General features: G+C 35.7%; 1 protein-coding gene across 1 annotated transcript in view; it reads right to left on the bottom strand.

The window, feature by feature from the left end:
* Nucleotides 1-23,858, bottom strand: part of TTC27 (tetratricopeptide repeat domain 27) — a 111,545-nt gene that overhangs the window by 53,076 nt on the left and 34,611 nt on the right. Inside the window, exon 10 of the mRNA XM_066547899.1 lies at nt 1,636-1,749. Coding sequence (XP_066403996.1) covers nt 1,636-1,749 — 114 coding nt within the window. The remainder of the gene's footprint in view (nt 1-1,635; nt 1,750-23,858) is intronic.

Below are 23,858 nucleotides of genomic sequence, written 5' to 3'. Positions count from 1 at the left end.
TATGAAAACAACACCATTCGTGGTATCTTCTCTGATTCCTTCTTAGCACTGTTAGAAACACTGATATTAAAAAAATTCTGATCCTGATGGAACTCAGGAATGAAAACCGTAGCTGGAAAGTTAATCAAGTCATTTGATTAATTTAGCACATATAAATAATTTAACAACTTTTAACTATTTTTGGAAAGTGAGCTTGTTACCATCAAGAACAAATGGGTAGAAATACGCAATTATATCCAAATGACTAGAATGCTTAATGGAAGAAAACATAAATGCATTAAGATTAAAGGAAATATTTAAAACCACAGATTCTCTGTCTACTGTGTGGTCATCTCCCAAAATGTCACAGCCCATGCTAATAAAATCCTTTGCATTACTGCAGTGGCAGCACAAGAAGTCAGATAAATGGACTTGCTAAGAGAATCCCTTCATGAAGGCTTCTGTCATGAGACTGTCAAACTGTCTAACATAAGAATTTCCAGTACTCAGGTTTAATCAAGCTAGACAAAAATGTTGGAGGCACTCCAAATGTTTTATGGCTTAGGGCATCAAGGATCCTGAGATCACTTCCCAAGTGCTGTCAGATTCTACATCTCCCAGATCTGGAATCCTGGCTTCCCTGACAGTCTCCTAATGAATGACCACAGGAAATTCCTCTAAAGCAACTCCATGTCTTCATCAGCAAAAGAAAAATGCAGCAGCACATCCAAAATGCCCTCCTTCAAAGACTCATACATCATAATGATTTAAAATGAAACATCAGCTTTTCAGGATTCAAATACATAGCACCATAATGATAATTTTTTTACATTCCTGGCTGTTTTAGCAAGCAGGAGTGTGATGGACATAGACAAGTGCCTGCTGTTCACGTGTGACAACAAGACTTAGCTATATAAATATGACAAAGGGCTAACAAAACTGTAATATGAAGGAAAAAAAGAATCTAAAAGAATCTTGATAAAGCCTATAGACCCTTCGTTTGAAAAGAAAATTAAATAAATCTACTAGATTACACGTTTCAGAATTTTAACATTTCTTTTTTGTATTGGAAGAAAAATCTTCTTTTTGTTTGGACTGAGATTATTTAAATAATCACTGCCTCAATCTTGCAATAAAAATACTAATCACCAACTATCACATTAAAATGGTAAATTGAAATTGCCGCTTTATTCATGAATGTGTTTTCTTGTTCTCACAATACCAATGACTATTTAAAAGTTTCAGTGTTTTACAGAGCTGATCTACTTGAGAAAAAAAATATTGAAAAAATTGATAGCAGTAGCAGCTTGATGTTCAAGAACATCTACATGTACTCCTCAGATCCTAAGTCAGAAACTACAAGTACAAAAATAGATTTTAATTTCAGTCTTCCAAAACTTGTCATGTTGTTGAAAGTGATGATTCATTACTTGTACATATAAGCTTATCGCAAGACTAGCAGACACAGAAGGATTTGTGGTTTATGCATCTAATTTAGAGACATAATTAGAAAATTATCTCGTACAGTTTGCAGGGAGGAACTGCAAAATCTCAACTCCTGCCTATTTGAATTTGATTATATATATATATATATATATATACACTCTATATTTATACACATACATATATTACAATAAGGCAGCTCAGAAGTCTTACCTGAGTCTGCTTCATTGCCCGTTCCATCCTGCGAGTGCTTCCTTTCTCCAGTTTGGTCCGGAGGAGTAAGGCTGATGTCTGAATGGCCCAGAACTTTGGCTGGGAGAGCAAGCACTGCAGACAATAAGAACGTTTTGTCATTACTTAAAGACATTGAAGACAGTAAAATTTTTTTAAGTGGTCTCAAGCATGAATGCTGTTTCCTATTCTGAAAGTCAAATATGTGGCTGGAGGACTTACTTCATGAACTGCGGGCTGTACGAATTACCTTAATCTATTTTCAATGTAAAAAGTGGCCTTCAAAACCGCTTCCTCATTCTCAGCTATGCTGTACTTTGTTTTATATGTACCCATATGATGCATAGGCCAAACTGCACAAATTTAAATGGCTACTTAGAATCAAAGGAAAAATGAAGAATTGATCCTGGGCTGACTGGCTCAGCCTTTTCCACACCTGCACACTGGGTAGCTGTAGACAGTTGCAGGGATCCTATTTCTCAAGGCTGAACAAATCCAACTCTATCTTGGCCTCTTCTCATATGCAAGGTGCCCTGATACCCAGGTTAACAGCATTTCCACATGAAAAATGTTAGATTTGCTAAGAACCTGAAGAACATTAATTAATCTAGAACTTGCCATGACTTGAGAATGACAGCAAGAATTTTTGACTTTAGTAGATATATAGGGACTATGGAATATTCTATGCAAGCAGTTTTCCTAAAATAATTTTAAGTTATTGCTTAGAACACGCTGCACTGATGCCAGGAACTTAGTGCCAGTCTCCAACCACCGATTTTCAGGAAAGTCCAATAGAAGACATTCAGCCAATACAATTCTGGTACCTCTTAATAATTTACAGACTGCCTGTACTCTTTCCAGTATGGTTTTAGAAAGAATATACCATTTCTGAAAAGTGAGACAGCAGGAAAGCTCCCTTGCTAATTTTATTGACACTGCAAATATGATCCATCTTCTCTGAGAAAATATATTTGTCTATAGATATTTGAAGACTGGAGAAAAAGCCCCAGTGGTTTTATTCTTTCCTCTCAGAGATCTCCCAAAGCATTAAAAAGCATAATTTGCTCATGGTTTGTGTCTAATGCCTGACAAATTTCTGTCATGTTGTAATCTGGTTTTGTTTTCCCTAATGATTTCAAAAGAAAGGAGGCAGAAAGAAACAATCTAAAAAATATCCTCCAAACAAAACTACAATAGGAAGAGAGGCAACAACAAAAGCAAAAATGAAGGCAGTGTTGTTGTGCAACAACCAAACACTCAACTAATCCTATCCTTTGTGAGCAAGAACCTCTGCACTGACTCTTTCAGGACTTCTCCTCAGTCTTAGATTAAGAGGCACCCAAAGGCTTCTATACTATCCTCTACGTTCTGAGGATCTGGAATTAATTAAGGGAACACAATCACAACATTCTCTATTCTGTAGATTGTCAAGTACCCTTTTACAAACTATAATCACCAAATCTGGTAACTGATGGATGTCCTAGTTCTGAGAGCTATCTCTCCTCTGTTTCATCAAACTTCAAACACCTATTTTAGTTTCATCTTAAGACAAACACAAGCAAGGCATTCCTAGCACAGGAGATTGGTGTCTGAGTTTATTTTTAGCAGCCATACCAGGTAGCTGCTAAATCAAACACCTTAAGGAATTGCTTGGGCAAACACTGGAACAATGTTTCTTTTAGCTTAAAAGCTTATTTTGTGGGGAAGGTCACCCTTTTCCCTATTTTCTCCACTATTAGTATTGTGTCATACTATTTAATTTTTTACTTCAAGGGATTTATTTCTGTGCTACCTGGTGGTAGACATCAGTATTAACTTTGCAAAAGAACAATGACAACTAAAAGTCTTGGCTAATAACGCTCCTAAAGATATTTTCAGGTCTGATTACTGCCCTTGTCCAGCAGCAGAGTCCTTGTTCTCTCATTGCTTCAAGCAAGTGGCCCACGAAGGACAGAGTACAAAGTTTCTTGTCCACAGCATCCGGCTCTGTAGGAGAACCAGCAGCCCAGGAGAGCCTCTCCCCTGCCTCTGTGTGCACCTCCCACACCACCACCTGAGCAGTGATTTAAGCAAGCATGCTGCATGAGCTGTGCATAAAGTCAAATAGGGAGGGAGGAAATCTGAAGAGAAAAAGGGTGGAATACAAGCAGAGATAATTACATTTTGTTCCTTTGCAGGAGCAATAAAAAGTAGCATTTTGAATAGCAATCCTGCTTTTTAAAGGTATTAATTAAATAAAATGAAAGGTATATCTGCTGTAAAATTACAGAAAAAAATTTCATTTCTCCAACAGTTTTACTGATGCAAAAAAATATTGCAACTGCACAAGACAATGAGAAGCAGACCTAGTTTGCATTTAAGAAGCACTTGTACTTTGTACTGATACAGAGCTCACAGTCCTGTGCCAGAATTCAAATGTTCACCTTTTCATTGCCTAATTGGAATGTTTAAAGCACCACAAAAAATCAAAATAATACATGCATAAAGGGCACAAATGTTTATACTCAAAGACTGTAAAGAATAGTTTCAGAACATCTAACCATAACCATTAAGCAAGCTTTAATCTTATACCCAAAATGTCCAAGTATTCCAGATAATAAATGCTTTCTCATAAGATCCAAAGCTTTATGTTTTCACCTGAAATTAAATCTAGGCTCTGCTAATAGGATTATAGGTTAAAATAAAACATCGGCGGCGGAGGGGGGCGGGGGGGGACGACAACCTAAGACCATGCAGGTTTTGTCAACATACTTGGAAGTTCATTATACTGCACCAAGGGCAGCTAAGAAAATTAACAAAATAATAATTCTGAAGCAAAACCACTATTGAGAATATTCACAAGTTATCATTGTTCTTACTTTAGGGAAAGAACAATAAAATAAAGAGAAACATGGGAAGATTAGACAGACTGAGAAGAAATGAAAGGAAATAAGGTCATGCAACATTTTCTGCACAGAATTGGATATTTTCACATGGGAAAAGTAATTTTCCAATTCTTTCACACATTTTTTTCCTACAAACAATATCATCCTCTCCCATCATATCAGAATGTAAAAAAGGAGATGACCAAAGTATTACACAGACCAGAATATTTAATTCAATATAACTTCCTTATATGACATTGAAATGAAACAAGATGCTGCAAGTCTTAATAGCAAAGTAGTCCATTATTGTACAACACTTATAAATATGTAAAAACAAAAGGCAAGTTTTGTCCTTGGAACATAAACTTCTCCTGGCAACCTGTTCCAGATTGCTCAAGGAAGTTATTGATGCCCTATCCCTGGATTTGTTCAAGGCCAGGTTGGAGAGGCTTTGAGCAAACTGGTCTAGTGGAAGGTGTCCCTGCCCATGGCAGGGGAGTTGGAACAGGATGGCCTTGAAGGTCCCTATCAACCCAAACCATTTCGTGATTCCAAGTAATACCTGAATTGTGAGATAGGTGACATTAGGAATGACACCCAGATCAAACCCAGCCAAAGATTTCTGTCAAACCCAAAAATCAGATACCATGAACAAACCATTTCAGCCTCAGTATTCAGAATTTAACCTAGGTGTGAAGCACTCCCTGATCACTCTTAAAACTTTCTGTCAGAGAAACAGACAAAGAACTGCATCAGTCAGTCACAACTTAGAGAAGGTAAAGATTGGTCAAAGCAACTCTTTTGCCTTCCTGCATCTACTATTTTAAAAAGCTGGAGTTCCTATAGGAATTCTTCCTGTCATCAAAGTCAGGAAGAGCTTACTTGGGCATATAAGACATGCTAAAATACCTGGAACAAGTAAAGATGACTGTTATTAACTGCAGCGCTAATTAATTTTAATGGTTACTAATTTTTCCTTATGATAAATCTATGCAGTAAGGTTATTGTTTTACTCCTGAAGCTTGCTCACTGATAACTACCAGTAGCCTAGCAAAGTACTGTGATTGCTATGATGGAGCTATCATCTGAAAATGGACTTCTAAACGAAGCAATTTTAATTGCAACCACTTGTGGAATTCCTAAGAATTTGCACATCAGTCCATCAGTGAACCAAAAATATTCTGCTTGGCCAAATTGCCAGGATGTGGTGAAATTATTTCACTGAAGTCACAGGCATGAGGCATCCTGAGTCATGCCTCCCAAGACATGACCCTTAATTCAGATTCAGCCCAGGTTATTTACTAACTTATTTTAAGTTACAAACAAGCACAAAACACTGGGGACAATTTAGAGGGAAAAAAAAATGAAAAATATTCCTTTTTAGTTCCTTATATTATCCATTTCAATTAACATACTTCAGGAGCTTTGGTGTTCACATTTCAAAAAAATCCATACATTAAGATTTTCAGATTACTCATGTGGATTACTTCATCCACAGTCCAATAGTCTTGTCAAGAGTCAAGAGTCAATAGTCTTGTTTCATATAACTATTACATCCTGATTTAATGATTTTCAGTAATTCATTCAGATAATTAACATGAAACCCTTATTTCTTCAACACATCCCAAGGCAAAATGGCAAGCTTTTAACTCGTTCTGTGCTTTGCTGTAAAATGAGACACTACTATGGCTTCTTTTACACATTCTATATCCTGCACAATTATCAGGTGACTACATTAAAAACCCACTAATACGACTGAGGCATGAACAGGGAAAATGTGCATTTGCTTGTCTATGTATCTGTTAATCTCTGCTGAATGACTTTATAACTGAAAGCTAACTTTAAAGTGTTTAATTTGTTTTTATGTACACAGCAAAGAATTGGGAAAAACTTCTATGGAATTCATGACTAAGATCAAGAGGAAAAAAACAGCATGATATTAGGGAGAAAAGTGATTTGCTTTGCACATGTTATTCTCATCCAAATAATCTGACACTTAAGTTTCTGTACAACTAATGCAAGTTTTTCTTCTGAAAAATCATGTTCAAATGACACTTACTTAATATCAAATTTTTTGGAAATTTCTCCTAGCACTAAACTGGTGACCAAAAAAGCAAATGAAATAAAATTTTAAAAAAATCAACATGGAGAAAAACCTGAAAGATGCTACATTATTATGGAAAGACTTCTTTTCATTAAATCCATATTTTTTCAACAGAATAGTGTTTAATAAAAGGTACTCCTTGCATTTCTGGAAAAAAGTATGTACAGAACACTGCCCTGGAAAGTAGCTAAATGAACTTTATGGAACTATTTTTAATTGTCTAAGAAAGATTAAGGCAATCCAAGGTCCAGAGGGATGCAAAAATAATAGAAATTTTGAAAAAAGTCCTTAAAATATTAACTCCTTTACTAACCAAGCTCAAACACAAATGATCTGCAGTAGTACTGGCAGCATCTGGATGAAATGAGATTTGTAACTTCAAACAATAATTCTGTTAGAACCCTGTAAGTTAAAATAAAGCACATTTGTGACTAAGTGGTTTCCAGTACCAGCGCACTTCTTATGTTTTAGTGAAAAGCACAAGTATCAAGAGGGCAAGAAAAATACTAAATTTCTAATTACAATTAAGCAGCAGAACCATGGCTTGGCAACAGAACAAGCCAGTCAGTATGACCACTTTTAGCTTTTCTGCTTAGTGTTAGGAACATGTAAAAATTGCCTGTTGGCTCAAACAGATCAAGTATGTTCAAATCAAGTATACATACCTATTCTGCTGTACATGCCCACCCCAAAGATTTCAAAATAAAGAGGAATCAAAAGAAGATTTGACTATATGGCATCACTAACAAAAGTATGATGCTGAGGTTTCACAGAGCTCCAATTCCTCCTAGCGTTTTTATTCTTATCACAACACTCAGCAGTTCACCAATCCTCCTTCAGTGACCACAAATTAAGAGGAAACTGTAATAGCTGCACACATACAAAAACCCTCAAATCAATAAACAACTAAAATTCATTACTGTTTTCTAAATAGGCATATTTAAATGGTCAAGGAGTAGTATTTGATATTTAAGCTGATTTAATGTGTGTGACAAAGGATTGCTTTTAAGCACAGAATGCTGTTGTGCTGGTGTATATAAATAGTTTAATGCAAAAAACTGCTTAGCAACCAGCTTAACGAACATTTCTCCTTTTATCTATATTTAAATTTAAAGTTTCTATTTTGCCATTATCATAGTACATATGCTCTTTATATATAGAAATGAAATTTCTAATAAAAATGGATTTAGAATTGCAGAATACTGAATAACAATTACAATAAAAAGTTTTTGTGTTTGATACACCATTTTCCTTAGTTCAATGCTACCCCAAGACTTTTCCTTTTTATTTTCCATTGTTGTTATACACAAATCCTCTCTGTTATGTGTAATGATACATAATTACTGCATGTTAATCTCTAAATGTATTTTTATGTAAAAATTGAAATGGAGCCATAAACTAAAATGTGTATCTGTAAATGCCCATCTGATTCATCTCAGACAAAGACTTAATGCTATAATTTCAGAGGTTATTTTTTTTGTACTAACAGGAGAGCTCCTCCAGTGTTTCTTCATAAATGAACATTTTATTGAAATTGAATAATCTGAAGTTCAGACAGAAACAACTCCATTCTTCTATATTAAATATATATATATGAAATACTTTTAATTTCTTTGAGGGTATCACCTTAACACATGACAACTTCACTTTAGGTTCAAAATTCAAACAAAACCTGACAGCCAATAAAGATTTGCTCTTGGACAGTAAATTGGAAGAGGTAGCAACAAAACACAACACATCAAATTCAAGCCTATTGCCTTTACTGCTTCTACAGGAGAACAACTACTCATGGAATCCACAGTACAATCCCCAATTTATATAAAACATCTTAAGTATGTGACAGTTCTAAACAAACATCAGCGATTAACTTGGGAACAAACAAATAGGATGATGAAGCAAATTATTTCAAACCATCCGCTCTTTCCAGCTTCTGTCATCCATAATCATTGACATTGCTTTAGACATGAACAATCAAGCTGTATATTCTCCAGTCACATTTTATTATCTATAAACGCCTTCATATTTTCTAAGGTCCAACAACAAAAAAATTACATTAGGACTTCACTCCAGATGATTCTTGTTTCAAACGGACAAATTCTAACCTATTTGGCAAAATTATGTCCTTGGAGAGCAACACAAACAAGATACGGGACACAAACAAGGACAGTAATATTTTTATACCTTGAGAATGCAAGGCTTCCATAAATACTATGAGAGTGGATATGTTTAGTGGCTAGCAGGAAGGAAGAGAAGAAAAGATAGTCAAATTTACGCAGAAAATTATTCCTAGCATGGACTAGCCAAGAGATTTTGCAGATTGGTTTTTGGTTGCTTTTTTCCTATTAAAAAAATACTGAAACAGAAGGAATACTCACACCAGTGTGTATTGTAGTCTACTACATCTTTCCTCCTCAAGGTCAAAAGCTCTGCTCAGGTATCAAAGAAAGATCAAAGGCCCTGCTGGTATGTTTAACAGTTATCAAACCCTGTGCTGTATATGCCTTGATACATCTCTTTAATTTCACACTTTCACTAAACATGGAAATCTGTCCTACACTTCCAGTCATTCTAACAGTTTTGGGCCACAAAAAATCAAAATATTATCAACTAATCCTGCAAATTAGAAGTCACATCAACACGTGAGTAACTGTCTTGAAAATTTCTGTCTTTTTCTGTGAAATGGACTGCAATTTCAGGTAGCAACCAAAAGCATCTTTTTCCACATGGCATTAACAACTAGAACTTAAAAACCAACAATATGCAAAGTCTTTGGAGTTACGGATTACTAATTGATTTAATAGTCTTAGGGAAAAACTAGCAAGACAAGGATAATTTACATTTTTTTCTTTGCAAATGTGACAACTTGCATTATACACTTCTAATTAGTAATACTTCAGGCATTATTCCAAGTCCTGTGTTAGTGTTTCTTTTTCAATGCTGCATGAGAAAAATGTGTTATTACTTGGTTAGGTCTTAAATACTTTCTTGCCTAACAGCATCTAATATAAATTCTACATGGCACCTTTAGAGCATTATGCCAAGACCTTTGCACTGTAATAACAAAACAAAAAATAAAGCAATGCTTGAGCCTGTATGAAGTGCATTAGCAGAAGTTCTGTATTTTTGTTTATTAGGTCTCTTGGTGTTTCAGTGAGTTGTTACATCATGCTACAGAGTCAATCATGATCATCTGTGGTTTTTTTTAAGGCCTCTTGAATTACCATGATTAAAAAAATTCTCTGACTGTATGTTAGGCAAATGAGAGGCAGAAATCCTGAAAGTATTAAAGTCACAGAGGAGAAGATTTACTCTCCTGCACTGGCTGAGACATCAGCATTTGCACAGTGCCATTTTCCAGTACTGCTTTAATATTCCGTCTATTTCAGTAGGTTTAGACCACACATTCAGCATATTTTTCCCCAAAATCTAAAGCAATTCACTCAATTGTATGACAATGGTTTATTTTGGTCCATAAAACTAATCCTGGGACTGTTGAACGAAAATAGCTTTTCACCACAACAGGTGTTAGCTGATCATTAGCAGAGCTGGGCTTAAAGCTCTTAACCACAGCCATTAGAAATACCTCTTGGGTGTTAAAAAGTCAAGAGTGAGGCCAAAACACCATCAGTGATCTGCATCAAGGGACTAGTTTAATTAGAATGGCATTTTTAAAATTCACTTTGTCTAGTCTTGTCTGGTAGCCTCAGCACTCAAATTATAACATTACATCATTGTAAATACAGAGTACCTTTTGTTGATTCCTACCACTAAAACAAGAATACACTATCTGATTTTTTTTTGCATTGCTATATACTTCAGTGTATACAGCAATGCAAAATGAATGAAATTTTTTTCATATACATAATTTCAGAAGCTTGGATAATTTAATGGATTTGGAATAAAATATAAATTATGAGTGTTTTAAAATGAAACGTGTACACATACATACTGATCACTTTTTTCAGTTTTCTTTTTGTCCATACACACTTTATAAGGCAAAATGTTAGAAACCTATTAGGTAAACAGTTACTTACACTATACTAGACTGATCTAGAAATGAATGTTAGACTCAATAGAGCAGCAATTATATCGCACTTACCTAAAGGCAATTTAATGTTCTCAAGTGCCTCATTCAATTTTAGTCCACATGTGACTGACTCTCTCTCTGAAATTTATTGTATCTGGAATTTATCACATCTGAAGGTACATTAAATACAATATAAGAGTTACTTTGTAGCTTGCTCAATCAGTTAAAAAGTTATAAGACAATTCTGGAATAAATTTTCTTCTCGGAAGATATAAAAAATATCCCAATACATGAAGGCTAATGTAATTTCACTTCAATTGCATTTTCCACAGCTTTTTTTACCCTATTTAAATAGTGTTCTGTAGCAAATGGGTAGGTTTTGAAAATATGCACCCACCAGTGGGCTCAGATTCTATCCTGCTTATCATTCTAAACATATTTCCCCTCCATGGCACTTATTTTAAGCAGTAACTCTTACTCCTTCTGGTATCTACCTTGCAAAGGGACAATTCTTGCTTCTAGGCAACTACGTATGCTAGATCAGCTTGGAAACTGTGCTGGCTTGTGTACCACTTCTGTAGCACCTAGAATTTCAAGGAATAAAAAAAACCAAAAAAAACCAGGCAGGAAATATTGGAAGTTAGTTCTACTATCTGCTCAAAGATACTGTTACCAACCTTATTAGAACTAGCAAGACACGTCATTGCCATCTCTTCTACCTCGCCTTAAAAGAATTGTGGTTGAAAAACTCAACACAGCCTCTTCTCAGCAACAGATCAACATTATTCACGAGCAACCTTCTGCTTTGTTAGTCAATACTCAGACTCAGCATAGTAAGCTGACAGTCTTGATTGGGATAAAGGATGACTTTCCAAAAGAAAATACCCTCAGACTTTACAGCTTCTTTGTTCCATTTGTTTTCATTAGCAAAGGAAACATAGGCAATATTCAAGTAAAGTGAGGCTGCCTTACCCTGGTCTTGGTTCTTCTAAATAACATTAGTCAGGAGAACATCCAACTTCTCTTTCCATTCTCCATCACCATCTCATCTGAAACCTGAATAATCTCAAGTCCTATTTGCCTCTTCAGTGAATTTTTTTGAAGAACACAGAACAAAAAGAATCATAGAAAAGGTCTAGATCTGCTGCTTTTATTAACAGATCTAAATATGTTGTTCTGTTATTTTTATCTCCTTCTGATTCCATGTACAGTTCCTCACATGCAGAACACCAGTCAAAACTCACTCTCCTTCTCCGCAGCCACACCGTTCAGAAGTCTAAAGGGAAATGGTTAAGCACTCTCAGCACAAGGTTCATAACCAAACATATGAAATGCCATAGCTGTTCCTTCCCCCGTTATACTCTTCACATCTTCTGACTACACACCAAGAATTTCCTCAGCTTTTAAGCTGGATATTCCTATGTTTTCTCTTGGAAAATCTGTCTCACGCCATAACCCTGCAACTCAGAAACACCTAAATATTGCGTGTATTTAAAAAAGTAAATAAAACATGTTCTTTGACATGAACATGGGGGTACTGGAAACAGATCTCTGGTCAGAAATAGAAGAAACACAAGCACATGATGAATGTCTTTCCAGCTAGCCCTGAATGTAGCTCTGCAGATAAGAGTGAAATGACAGCACAGTGTCCCTTACATGATACAATTCACAGGGAAAAAGGTCAGAGAAAATGAGCACTAGAGAAATCTTCCCTTTCAGAGGAAGTCTCCTATGTTCCACAAAAAGAGCTGTGTGAAAGGAATACAAAGATCTATGCTCAATGGAGAATTTTCATTGGAAACAAAAGACTCAAAGAAAGCTTTGTATGCATTCAAATGTAACAGAAACACAAAAAAGCAAGCTCGTATTAGCCTGCATGGAACAAAAATATAATAAAAAGTATGGAGACTTATAGTGAGTTATAAACATGATTCTTTGCTTCCATATAACGCAGTCTGTGACTCACTTGCATGCATGCAGGTACATAACTTGCAGAGAAAGAGGAAGAAACAAGTACCACAATTCAAAGTAATTTTAGACACAATGAAATAATCAACTCAGATCAGGATTGGCTAAGAAAATGTTTCAATGCTTTTCCCCTTTAGGATTTCCTACTTTCTAATAATAGTCCAAAGACATTATCAATCAAATTAGGTGTTCAGTTCTACTTATACGACCAAACTGCAGATATCTCCTGGATGTCCAGAATTAGGTATGTTTTCTTCCAGATTAACAGGCATCGATGGGCTGATATTTAGCAGGTTTTTAAGAGCTTGACACTCTCTTTTGATACTAAGTGGTATACATTTTGTGTCCTCATTTAAGATGTAAAAGAAGATTTTTTTTTTTATGCTATTGTCTAATCTGGCTTTTGTGTTCTATTTCAGTTTGCATTTTTATTTTCATTTTAAGAGACAACTTAAGTTCAGATGTAAGCTTTCCTTGGAGGTTCTCAACTTTTTTATTTTTTTAGAAGAAAGAAACTAGAGAAGAAAAGGATATGTAATGAAAAAAAGAAGGTACTGTTTTATTTAAAGGCATCAGCTTTCAATGATTAGTGAAGGGTAAACCACATAAGATATGGCTCCTATTTTCACTTGGAATGGAGTCCAGCCATATGACTGACACTTGTTCCATTGTGCCAAATACATCACTTATTCTGTGTTATGCTGCAAACAACTTCAGCCAGACTTGATGGTAGTAGCATTGTTTTTTTCAGGTCTGTGGTTTGGACTTACTCCTGAAACAGCATAAGTACAGACTTCCATACCACATCACAGAACTGCATTTATTTCCTAAGGCCCAATCTCAACAGCAATAAATCACAATTTTGCATACAAAAGACTAGAATTTAACTCTTTGGTACCAATGATAAGGATTTCCCTAATTATTTAACAAGAGCAAATTTCTTGTTTTAACTGCTCAGCCTCTGTAATTTCACCATCTGTGCCAAGATTCTCAATACATCATGTGATCTTGAGGTTATAACCTGAAAACCAGAAGAGTATTTTTTTTTCCTCTGCACAGGTAGTAAAATAGTGAACTGGTTTGACAATGGCTAGATATCATACCTTAAAAATAGATAATTTCAGGACTGCATGCAATGGTACACGCTATCTGCGGACTTGTGATCTATTTAGTACCAAGACAAACAAAGCAAATGACTGACAAAAAGGCTAAAATTTAGAAAACCTGCGTCAATGGAGGATATTTTCTAACTTGTTAGAATTGGTCATGTGGGAGAAGAAGTAAATCCCTACTCCCCTTGCAAACTACCACAGTAGGCTCCTAAATCCTCTGCCTTTCATGCTCTACTCCCCTTCAGCCTTGCCTCTCCTCTGACAAAGAGCATTTTTGGAACAGACAGTGCTACAGGTTAACTCATCCTCTGCTGATAGAAATTTTTTCTTCAGGGAGACAGTTATGACTGTTAATCTTTCGATTTGTTACTACTGCCTGCAGCTACAGACAAAACCCATCATTTTTCAATACTTTCATTGGGTTGCTAATTTTAATTTTTTTTTAAAGTAGTACTTCTTACTCAGCAAAATCTGGGTAAACCTACACATTAAGGTTCCTATTCCTATTTTTCTGCTTTATTTGCCTGAACTTTTCAAGGCAAACTCACTGCTTTCAAAACTCCAGATCACTGGAAAAATTCTTTAGGTCTGACAGATCCTGCATCCTTATGCAACTGACCCACGGTGGTGGGATTAGTCTGTTCTGCCTGCCTACTCACATTTATGAGCTCACCACTATGTTTTTTTCCACAGACTGCCAGTGATACTTCCTGTTTATTTGGCCTATCAACAGCCTCTGGAAGAATGCTGCTTTATATACTGATGTTATCAGATGCTGCATAGATTTGTACTCTAACAGCAACTTTTATCTTTAATTCTACAATGATAACTTCAGCACAAATATACATTTACAATAACTACCCTTAAAATACCTTAACTGAGAATCTTCTGCAAGAAGAGAATATAGGGCAGCAAAAATACTTGTTCTCAGACAGATTTGGAGCACAACCATAAAAATTACACAGAACAATGAATCATTAAAAATTCCCTTCACAGACTCACTAGAAGGCATTAAATTATCTTCTTGAAAACAACTAATTTCAATGTTTTCATAATTTCTTATATTTAACATCAGTCAATGGCACAAGAAGAATAACAGTTGCATACAACTTTTACATTATAAAATACACATGTCCCATTTGTGAACCAATCCAATAATGATGTTAACTAGTAAAAATCAGCTACCACATTTTTTTCTGTAACAGGCACAGCCAAAAAAATTCAGAAATAATTACATGCCTAGACCGGTGATTTATAGTAAGGCTGCCACTGACTTTATTATTCATCTATGTCAGAACAAATTACAGAAGTTCCATAAAACACCCTCCGAACCTTCAGTCTGTAAGAACAGCTATCTGTATAACAGTGAGACACAGGAAAAAAAAACCACACAATGCCAGACAGAACTCCGCAGGGAATGTGTTTACCTGGCTTTTCCCCGTTTTGAATGCCAGCATCCACCGCAGGAATTCTGCCTACAATGGTCTCTATGGCTCAGCAGTCTACACACTGCAATACCTGGTGTTCACAAGTAATGTGACATGTTAATGCAAGAAGCATGCCTCACTTACTGCTTGGTGGGCTGAGGGGACAGAAGATGGCTAGAGATGACAATTTCAGTGAGATTTCTAGGATGGCCTCGACAGTTTCCCCCAAAAGAGCACATTAGCAAGTCTCACCGTCCATTAGAAGATACTTGATTTCAATTTCATTCAGTTCCTTCCTGACTTCACCAGCAGAAATATTTTGTCTCTTAAAAAGAGCTCCTGCTCTCACATGCAAGAGCATCAAGCTGCTGGAGGCCACCAGCACCCTGGCTTTTAACCTTACGTGCAAAAGTTTAGTTCCCAGGAGCAAAAAAAACCCACCACCTTCCTTTCAGAGCCTGAAGAAACAGTAGTCCTGAACGAAGAGTAACTCCTTTAGCAGCAACCAAAAGTGAGGAAGGAATAGAGTAAAAGTAGTCAGCAATATATTAGCAAGAAAGAAATTAGGGAAGAAGACAGCAAGAGTGAAAGATAAACAGAAGGCAAGCACTGACAAAGAAGGGCTGAGAGGAACATGGCATGGATGAGTAAACAAAAAGGGAAGCTGACACAAGCACAAGCAACTAATACTAGTGGGGGAAAGAGTGAGAGACTGCTGGAGAGCATGAAAGAAAATCCTGTCTTGGTGGGCAAAGTGAATAGCATTCCTAAATCTGAGAGAGTTGTGAAGAGAGAAGCTATAATCTGAATATATTTATCAGGGACAAATGGCAGTGTCTGGGTTGTGCTTTGACTGGAAAGAAGCTACAAGCATGAGCTATAAGGGATTAAGATTCAAACACAGTCTAGTGTCTGACCAGTGTATTATGCACAGAAACGACAGCAGTTATTAAAATCACTACAAAAATTGGACAAGGAATCACAGAATGAGTTGGGTTGGGTTGGCAGCGACCCTTAAAGGCCATCTAGTCCAATCTCTCCGCAATGATCAGGGGCATCTTGAACTAGAACAGGTTGGTCAGAGCCTCATGCAATTTGACCTTGAATGTTTCCAGGGATGGGGCATAAACCACATCTCTGGGCAACTTGTTCCAGTGCCTCACCACCATCTCCATAAAAAATGTCCACCTTATGTCTAGTCTGAAGAAGCTACATAGACATTTTACTTGGACAAATGAAAGAGGCAATCTTTTTAGTTATATACCCCTATGGTTTGCAACTTCCCTGCTTTATTACAGCTACAACACACAGAAATGAACACTTGCCTATTATAGATCAGGAAAAGACACACAATATACACACACTGCAGTTCTTGCACAATAAGCTGTAAGATGAGAACTGTGTCATTACCCCAGCCTCTAAATGTCCTGCTTACTACTAAGCTACTAACTGCTTCAGACCATGCAAGCTGTTCAAAATAAAAACATAAACAGATTTCTTAACGTATTTCGTTCCTTTATTCCCAAACAGTAATGCTTTGACAGATAGGTATTAAACTAAAAACCAAAGAAAACATCATTCTAGCAAACAAAAACCAAATTAGGTACAATATCCAAGACATAGGCTTTCCCTCTCCTGGTGTTGCAACTATGAAATCAAACAACTAATCTTACAGCACAGAAAAATCTTTCACAGTCTATTTATAGAAATCTGTAAAAATATTTTCTCTTTCATCTTTTGCCTAGACTAGACAGAATTCATTGGAGAATGTGTTGCCCAATGAATTCTGACATATATACTTAAGAAAAATCTAGCTGACACAAGACATGAAGTCTTCAAGAAGAATAAAAAAGCCCAAGCTCCAATTTAATTAATGCAAGACATACATGAGGATAATATAGACAAGACAGTAAAATCTCAAATATGTCAAAATATATCAACTAGTACCTAGTGTCATGATTTTTATTTCTGTTCAGAAAAGGCCCCAAATCTTAGCTTCCCAGATAGAAAAGCATTAGTGCAAATATTTTAAAACATTTTTGCAAATTCAAACATGCAGAACATGATGCTTTTAAATATTTTATTGGCCTTTATTTGAATAGTCTTCATAACTAACAGCTCTAGTTGCTATAATTAATGCAGCCAATCCAAACATGTCAAAAGTATTTATGTTACACCATATTATCATATATACTATATTCTAGGCATAGAAGTTATACCAGAAAAAAGTCTGAAATTTCTCACAGTAATCATCATTTATGTAATTTATGATAGACGTTGCTTGAGCAGTCCACTAAATGAGCTGGCATTGGTTCTATTTCCTGATGCAATGGGCTAACCTTCATCATAGAATATAAACCTTTCTTATTCATGTATTTGCATAACTGGAAAGTACTTTTCATAAGGCTCACAAACACTGCATGTGAATTACCTTATGAAGCTTTCCTGCATATTTGATGTTAGAAATAAGTCCTAAAAATAATACTTTGCTTTATTGGTCTGTAAATTATACCAGTAAAAATCTACTTCTGTAAGAAAAAAAATCCAGCTGAGCAATGGGGTTCTACTGGAAAGAATAAAAGCTTCCCTCTTTAGTCACATAAAATGTGATCAGTACTTGAATTCAAGCATTCTATAAACACGTGTAAAATAAATGCGCATACACCCTCTATATAAATGTATTTAAATGTTTCACAAATTAATTTAACCATAACACCTTACTTTCTAGCCAACAGCACTTCAAAATTCCATTCTTTTATTTAAATGTGCTGCTTCTGATAAAACAAAGAAAATACTGTAGAAATACCAGAATCAGAGCTCCTTCGAGAGAATCTTTGTCCTTCTGTAACCCAGAGGGCACTGTGTTTTTCTCAACATACAGAAGCCAACAAACTCCTCATACAATGGCAGGACAATGCACAAAACCATAACCAAGATCACTGCTGAACAGAACAGGATTTACTCAAACAAGGACAGCTAAGCAAGTAAAGCCAGTATTTCCATGAATAAAAGGTGTAAGTGTTTCTTTGGAAAGTTTTCCAAAAATAGTTACTCCAAATCTTTCTCCATTACATCTCCTTTCAAAAGCCCATTGGTTTATAGACTTAGAACTTGATTAAACTTTTTTTTCCTCAAAAATGTTGAGCTGTCTGTCAATAAATGTACAAAAGAAAATACCAATTAGAAATCCTTCCCAGTAGTTTGGCTACCTGACTTCAATATAAAAAAAAGACCAAAGGAAAAAAAGAATTAAAGAAAGGTAGAATCTGGAGCCATTTCAGTTTTTCTTCCCCAATTTTGGAGGAACAGAAAGTCATGCAGAAATAGGGTAAGGTAATTTTATTACTTATCAAGTTCATATTATATTTTTCTCAAAGTAGCTAGAATAGAATAGCTCAAACTGACTGCATCCAATAGAACCAAGAACAACAGGACAGTGACATTTTACTGATGACAACTGAATCAATGAGTATCAGATTTGCACATTTCAGACACCTTGGGCGGGACTGCAATATTTCATTACTGCAGTATTTCATGACTGCAATCAAAGACTATGACATTGTAATCAAACCTATCCTAAAGTGTATTAAGTCACAAAAAATGTCACTTGTTCTATATTTCATCTTTAACATAGACCATAAAGATTGTTTGGTGAACTGATATGAAAAATACTCTACTTCCAGTTGAAACACAGACATGATATCATCAGAGAAAATTAAACTCAAGTTGCTTAGACACCAGCAACAAGAATTCAATCACCTTTATTTTTTCAGATGCTATGGAACAAGCAACATTAGAGTAATAATTGAAGTATTGGGTTAGGAAGAAAAAAAATGAAGGGATGATATTTAGGTAGGTAGAGAAGATGAGAGCAAGACATTATGATAGCAATATAAATTTCAAGAATAATTCTTCCTCATACAGTAGTAAAACAATAAAAAATTTACTTTGAACAAAGGGAGGATTGGATTTATACCTTGTTTAGTTCATCTGTGCCCTCTCCAGCAAAACAGTCACTAAATATAATGAATTATACACAGAATATAAGTCACTAACAAAAGCGACTGCTAGTACTGATAACACGTGATGATCATAACATCACCAAAAAGGGGTTACTAAGCATCAGACAGAACAGTGAGAATGTCTTATTTCCTTCAGATGATATCTCAGACAGCATTCTGTTGAATAGGGGGTTTTATTTCACCTTCTTGCCACAATGAAAATTTTCTTGCTGAAGTAAATTATAGTAGTTACAACTGGTGAAGGACATGAGAGGGGGAAGGGAAGCCTGGGACATGTCAACTGGCTGTCAGAGAGGCTGCTAGAAAAAATAAGTGAGCTGCTGATAGATAAAGGAGGAGGGGGAAAAGAAAGGGCTGCTGTGGGAAAAAATGTTAATAATTGTCATCAAATTTGTCTGCTTAACTTCTCAAACCCTTAGACAGGCAAAAAATCTATTAATATTTAAACATTATTTCTGTGTTCTTTTACCAGTGCAGTTACAGTGAGCCCACTAAAATCTATTGCTTGAGTAATTCTGTACGGGTTATACAAAAGAGCACATCATGCTAGAAAGGAAAGGCTATCCCAAATTTCTTGCTCAGAAAGGCACACAATAAATCAGGAATCATCTCTTGCAAGATATAATTCAAGCAGAGCTGTGGATCCCATGGACTGAGGGAAGAATGCAGACCACAGAGGAGAACAAAGTTGAAAGGGATAAAAGTGTCAATTATGCTGAAATCTGATACTTTGTAAAATAAACCAACTTCAGACAGACTGTTACTTAATCCCAGTTTTGGAATGGAATGCAAGCTTCACCCCTGCCCTGCAACACATGTACTAGAGCACCCAGTTACTTTACCCTGAAACATCTAAATGCAGTAGACATAACTGACAATAGCAGGCCAGTCTCCTACCCACAAAACACTGCACACACAAGTACCAGATGCTTTGTGAACAAGCTTCCAAGAGATCCAGTAGAGTCTTTGCACATGCAGCAGAAAGAGGCAGCTTCTCTTTTGCTACACTCAATCTGATTTCCCAGTACTGTGTGATGGGCCAGAAGGCATACATGCACTAAACTAGCAAGTGTTTAGATCCTGACATTCCTGTAAAATGATTCAGACTTTTGAATAAAGCCTTTTGAAGAAAAAAAAAAAGAAAGAAAAAAAAAAAGAATGGACTAGCTTTGAATTCATTTACTTAAAGAGTCACTAGCTAACTAGCAGGGCTTTGTTGAGAGAAAGCCTTTGCAGTGTTATAATCTTGTAACCAACAGAGGCTATTCAAAATGGGCAACACAGCTTAGAAAAGAAGTGAAAGAAACTTTTTATAAAGCCACAAAAGTTACAGCAGTAGAGACACATGGCACTCTTAATGAGCTTTTCAATACTCTTGCTGCGTATAAAACATAAAAAAACTGCAGCCATTTTCTCAGCAGAGAAAAATGCACTGCTTTTATTTAAGCTATATAAACAACTTCTCTTTAGAAACCAAATTGGCATGTTAGTTTTAAAGAGTTTTGATAGGAAGGCTTAACATTAAAAGTATCGTATGCTGTGACTTGATTGCTCCCTAGTTCCACATTAATATCGCAAATGCCATAAAAAAGATGAGAAAAACAAAGCATTTCCATTTCCACCTTCCACTCCCTCCTCCCAATGCCCCCTTCTACAGTGAAATGCCGAAGAAGTATTCATATATGCATATTCATACACACACACTCAATAAAATGTGCACTGTAATCCTTCACTGTGCTTTTCAAAGGTACCATACAACATGAGCTTCTATTACACTCAATAAATGCCCACCTCTGGAAAAAAAAATATCCAACCATTCTAAAATTCCTTAGTAAAAACAGTCTCTTATGGAATCAGTAGCTCAACACTGAGGAAAAACATTCCCATCCGGTCTATCTTTGGAATACATAGTATTCCTTAGATTTTGCAGACTCGTTCCATTCGTAACATTCAGACAGACTCGTAACATTCTCCAAATCCTCCATCGGACCTTGGTATCCCTCTCAGCACTACAGGAACAATTTCAGCATGATACATTGTTTTTGTTAGAAGGTGGTAAACAACTTCAATTCTGTAGTCCAAGCAAGATACAAGTTATTACCCTGGTTTTTTTCCCTCTTTAGAAAGTTATCCTCACCTGTTCAAAATGTCCACAGAGAGAAGAATTGCCAGAGCTTCCTTTTCCCTCTTTCACCACTTGATTAAAAAAAGACTGTTCAGCTCTCCATAAATCCTGAGAAAGTTCAGAATTTTAAGAAACCAAAGCAACTAAATTTTTGTGGTTCCATTTCTCTTCCTTCTCATCTTTCACGGGTTCCAAAGGATACAAACACAAGTCTAAGACATGGGATGCACAAAGCAAGACTTCTCCTTCACAGTTGCTGGTTACTTTCTCTTCTCAGTCCCCTACAGGTTAATACTACTGCTGCCACTCAATGTCCCCTGATCATAATACACTAATAAGGGAAAAAAGTAATATTCTCCCACACTGGGCTAAGTGCTCATCACATTTACCACAAAAACCATTTCTCCTGGACTGTTCAAGGGCTTCAACAGATGGAATGGGTAATTTTAAGGACCAGCTGCAGCTCTTTAATCTTGGATATTTGTTGGACTGTCATATTGGACTACAAAACATTGTTCTCCTGATATGTAAACTATAAGCTATAGTGGAAGCTTTCTATAAAGCTCCAAGAACTTGTATTGTTGAGTACAATCTTATTAGCCTTTTTTTTTAAAGAAAACATTTTTCTCTTTTGTAGAAGAAAAATGCAACACCATCCAGTACTTAATATTTTCTCCATTTCTCTGCAAGAATTGCATAATACTAAAATTATAACAAAGGAATATTTATCAGTTCTTAAATATATTTTTCATATGTTCCTGGAAATTTTTTACATTTCAGAAGTAGTTTGCAGTCCCTGGTTGTAAAACTTATGTTCACATCAAAAAGATTTCTATAAAGCCTTAAATATAATCTTGATTTTTTTTTTTTTTTTAATATCATGCACACTTACATAGCACTGTTGTTCATTTCATCTCCTCTTTGGTATACTGTCTGACCTGCATTACCTATTTGAAATAATGCAAACAAGAAATATTTTAAGGCTTACTTTTGCTCATTTCCTAAAAGGATTTTTTTCCCTAAAAAAGTATTTTGGTCACTGATTTACAGCTCAGGGATGTACTTGTGTAATTCTAGGGAAAAACTGCTGACCAATATAAAATGCAGCAGAACTTCACTATTGCATTTTCCCATTAAAAATAATCCACTAAAATTAAAGAAGGTAATTAAGCACATTTAAGCATTGGAAAACTGTTTTGGGGACCTGGGAGTAAACTAATCTACAAAATCTCAATGTAAAAGCATGTAAGCAGCACTGATTTAGTTCTTTGGTTTCTTGCATAGTCTACTTCCTACATCCTACACTGAAAGCTCCAGCAAAAATTTTATTAAAAGGAAGAAACCAGTAATTCTACCAGAGAAGCATTGAGTGTCACTACTGCTTGACTGTCCCACTATCCCCCTCTTAAAATGGTAAATAGCTGGGTAAATAACTTAAATACAAATGATAACAGCTATGGTGCCATTTAATTTACTTTACTTACATGTAATTTAATTTACAGTGTCAGCTAGCAGACACTGTAGGAACCAAGAAGCACTGAGTGTCACTACTGCTTTACTGTCCCACCATCCCTCTCTTAAAATGGCTTTTGAATGCAATATTCAGTTAGGTAATCAGAAAGTTCACCAGCTACATAACTGTCTCTGAAGTGGCTTGTGTGATGTTTGATTGCTAAAATATATCTTCGCTTTCTTAGAAGGCCAAGTGCTTAACATAATAGACTTAATTAAAAAAATTTATAGTTGTTACCCGAAGTGTGAAAAGAATAATATTCAATCCCCCTCAAAAATCAATGCTTAATTTTGTATTTAGTCTTGTGCTAAAATGTAGAATGCAAGCTTCATTACTTCTTATGTAAAGATACTGTATCAACAATTCAACTATAAGTTAAAAAAAAATCTAGTGCATCTAATTTCACTTCTGGATTAACATCTTGAAAGTTGAAGTATTATACTGATGGGTTGAGATTTTACTAGAACATCTCAAAATTCAAGTCCAAATTCTTGTCCTGAGAGTTGCTAACCCAGTCAATGAGACTACATACACCCTCACAAGTTGCTTCAAAAATGAGCAACACTGAAAGCAATTCTTTTGTAAAAAAGACAGTGCTTTTAGGACAATAGCAACTATTTCCAAGTGACTCCAGTAAATTAAATGCAGCAATCCTTTTGTAGTTGACTGCAGTTGCCAAGCAGTGAATTAAAAGTGATATTTTTAGCATTACAAGTTATGTTGTTTAATAGATACAGATATAGATATCTCTTCCAGATCCAGTAATTTTCAACTTTTACACATATAAAAGGGAGTCTAGAATGACAATTTTCCAAACTGCACCTAGTACAAGGCAGGATAATATCATCTACTTGAGATCCATTTGATCATTCTTTCCCTCTTGTACTACCTCGATCTTAATTCTCTCTGCTTGAGAGAAATTTCATGTCACACGCACTTGTTTTTCAGTGCCCAAAGCAAGAGGATCTTTTGATGATATACTGATCAATTTTAAATGCCTTGTAATTTTTCAAGTTTCCTAAGATAACTTGAAATGCCTTGCT

Source organism: Molothrus aeneus, chromosome 3, assembly GCF_037042795.1.
Source record: "Molothrus aeneus isolate 106 chromosome 3, BPBGC_Maene_1.0, whole genome shotgun sequence".
NCBI lineage: Eukaryota > Metazoa > Chordata > Aves > Passeriformes > Icteridae > Molothrus > Molothrus aeneus.
This window is presented reverse-complemented; position numbering and strand designations above follow the sequence as displayed.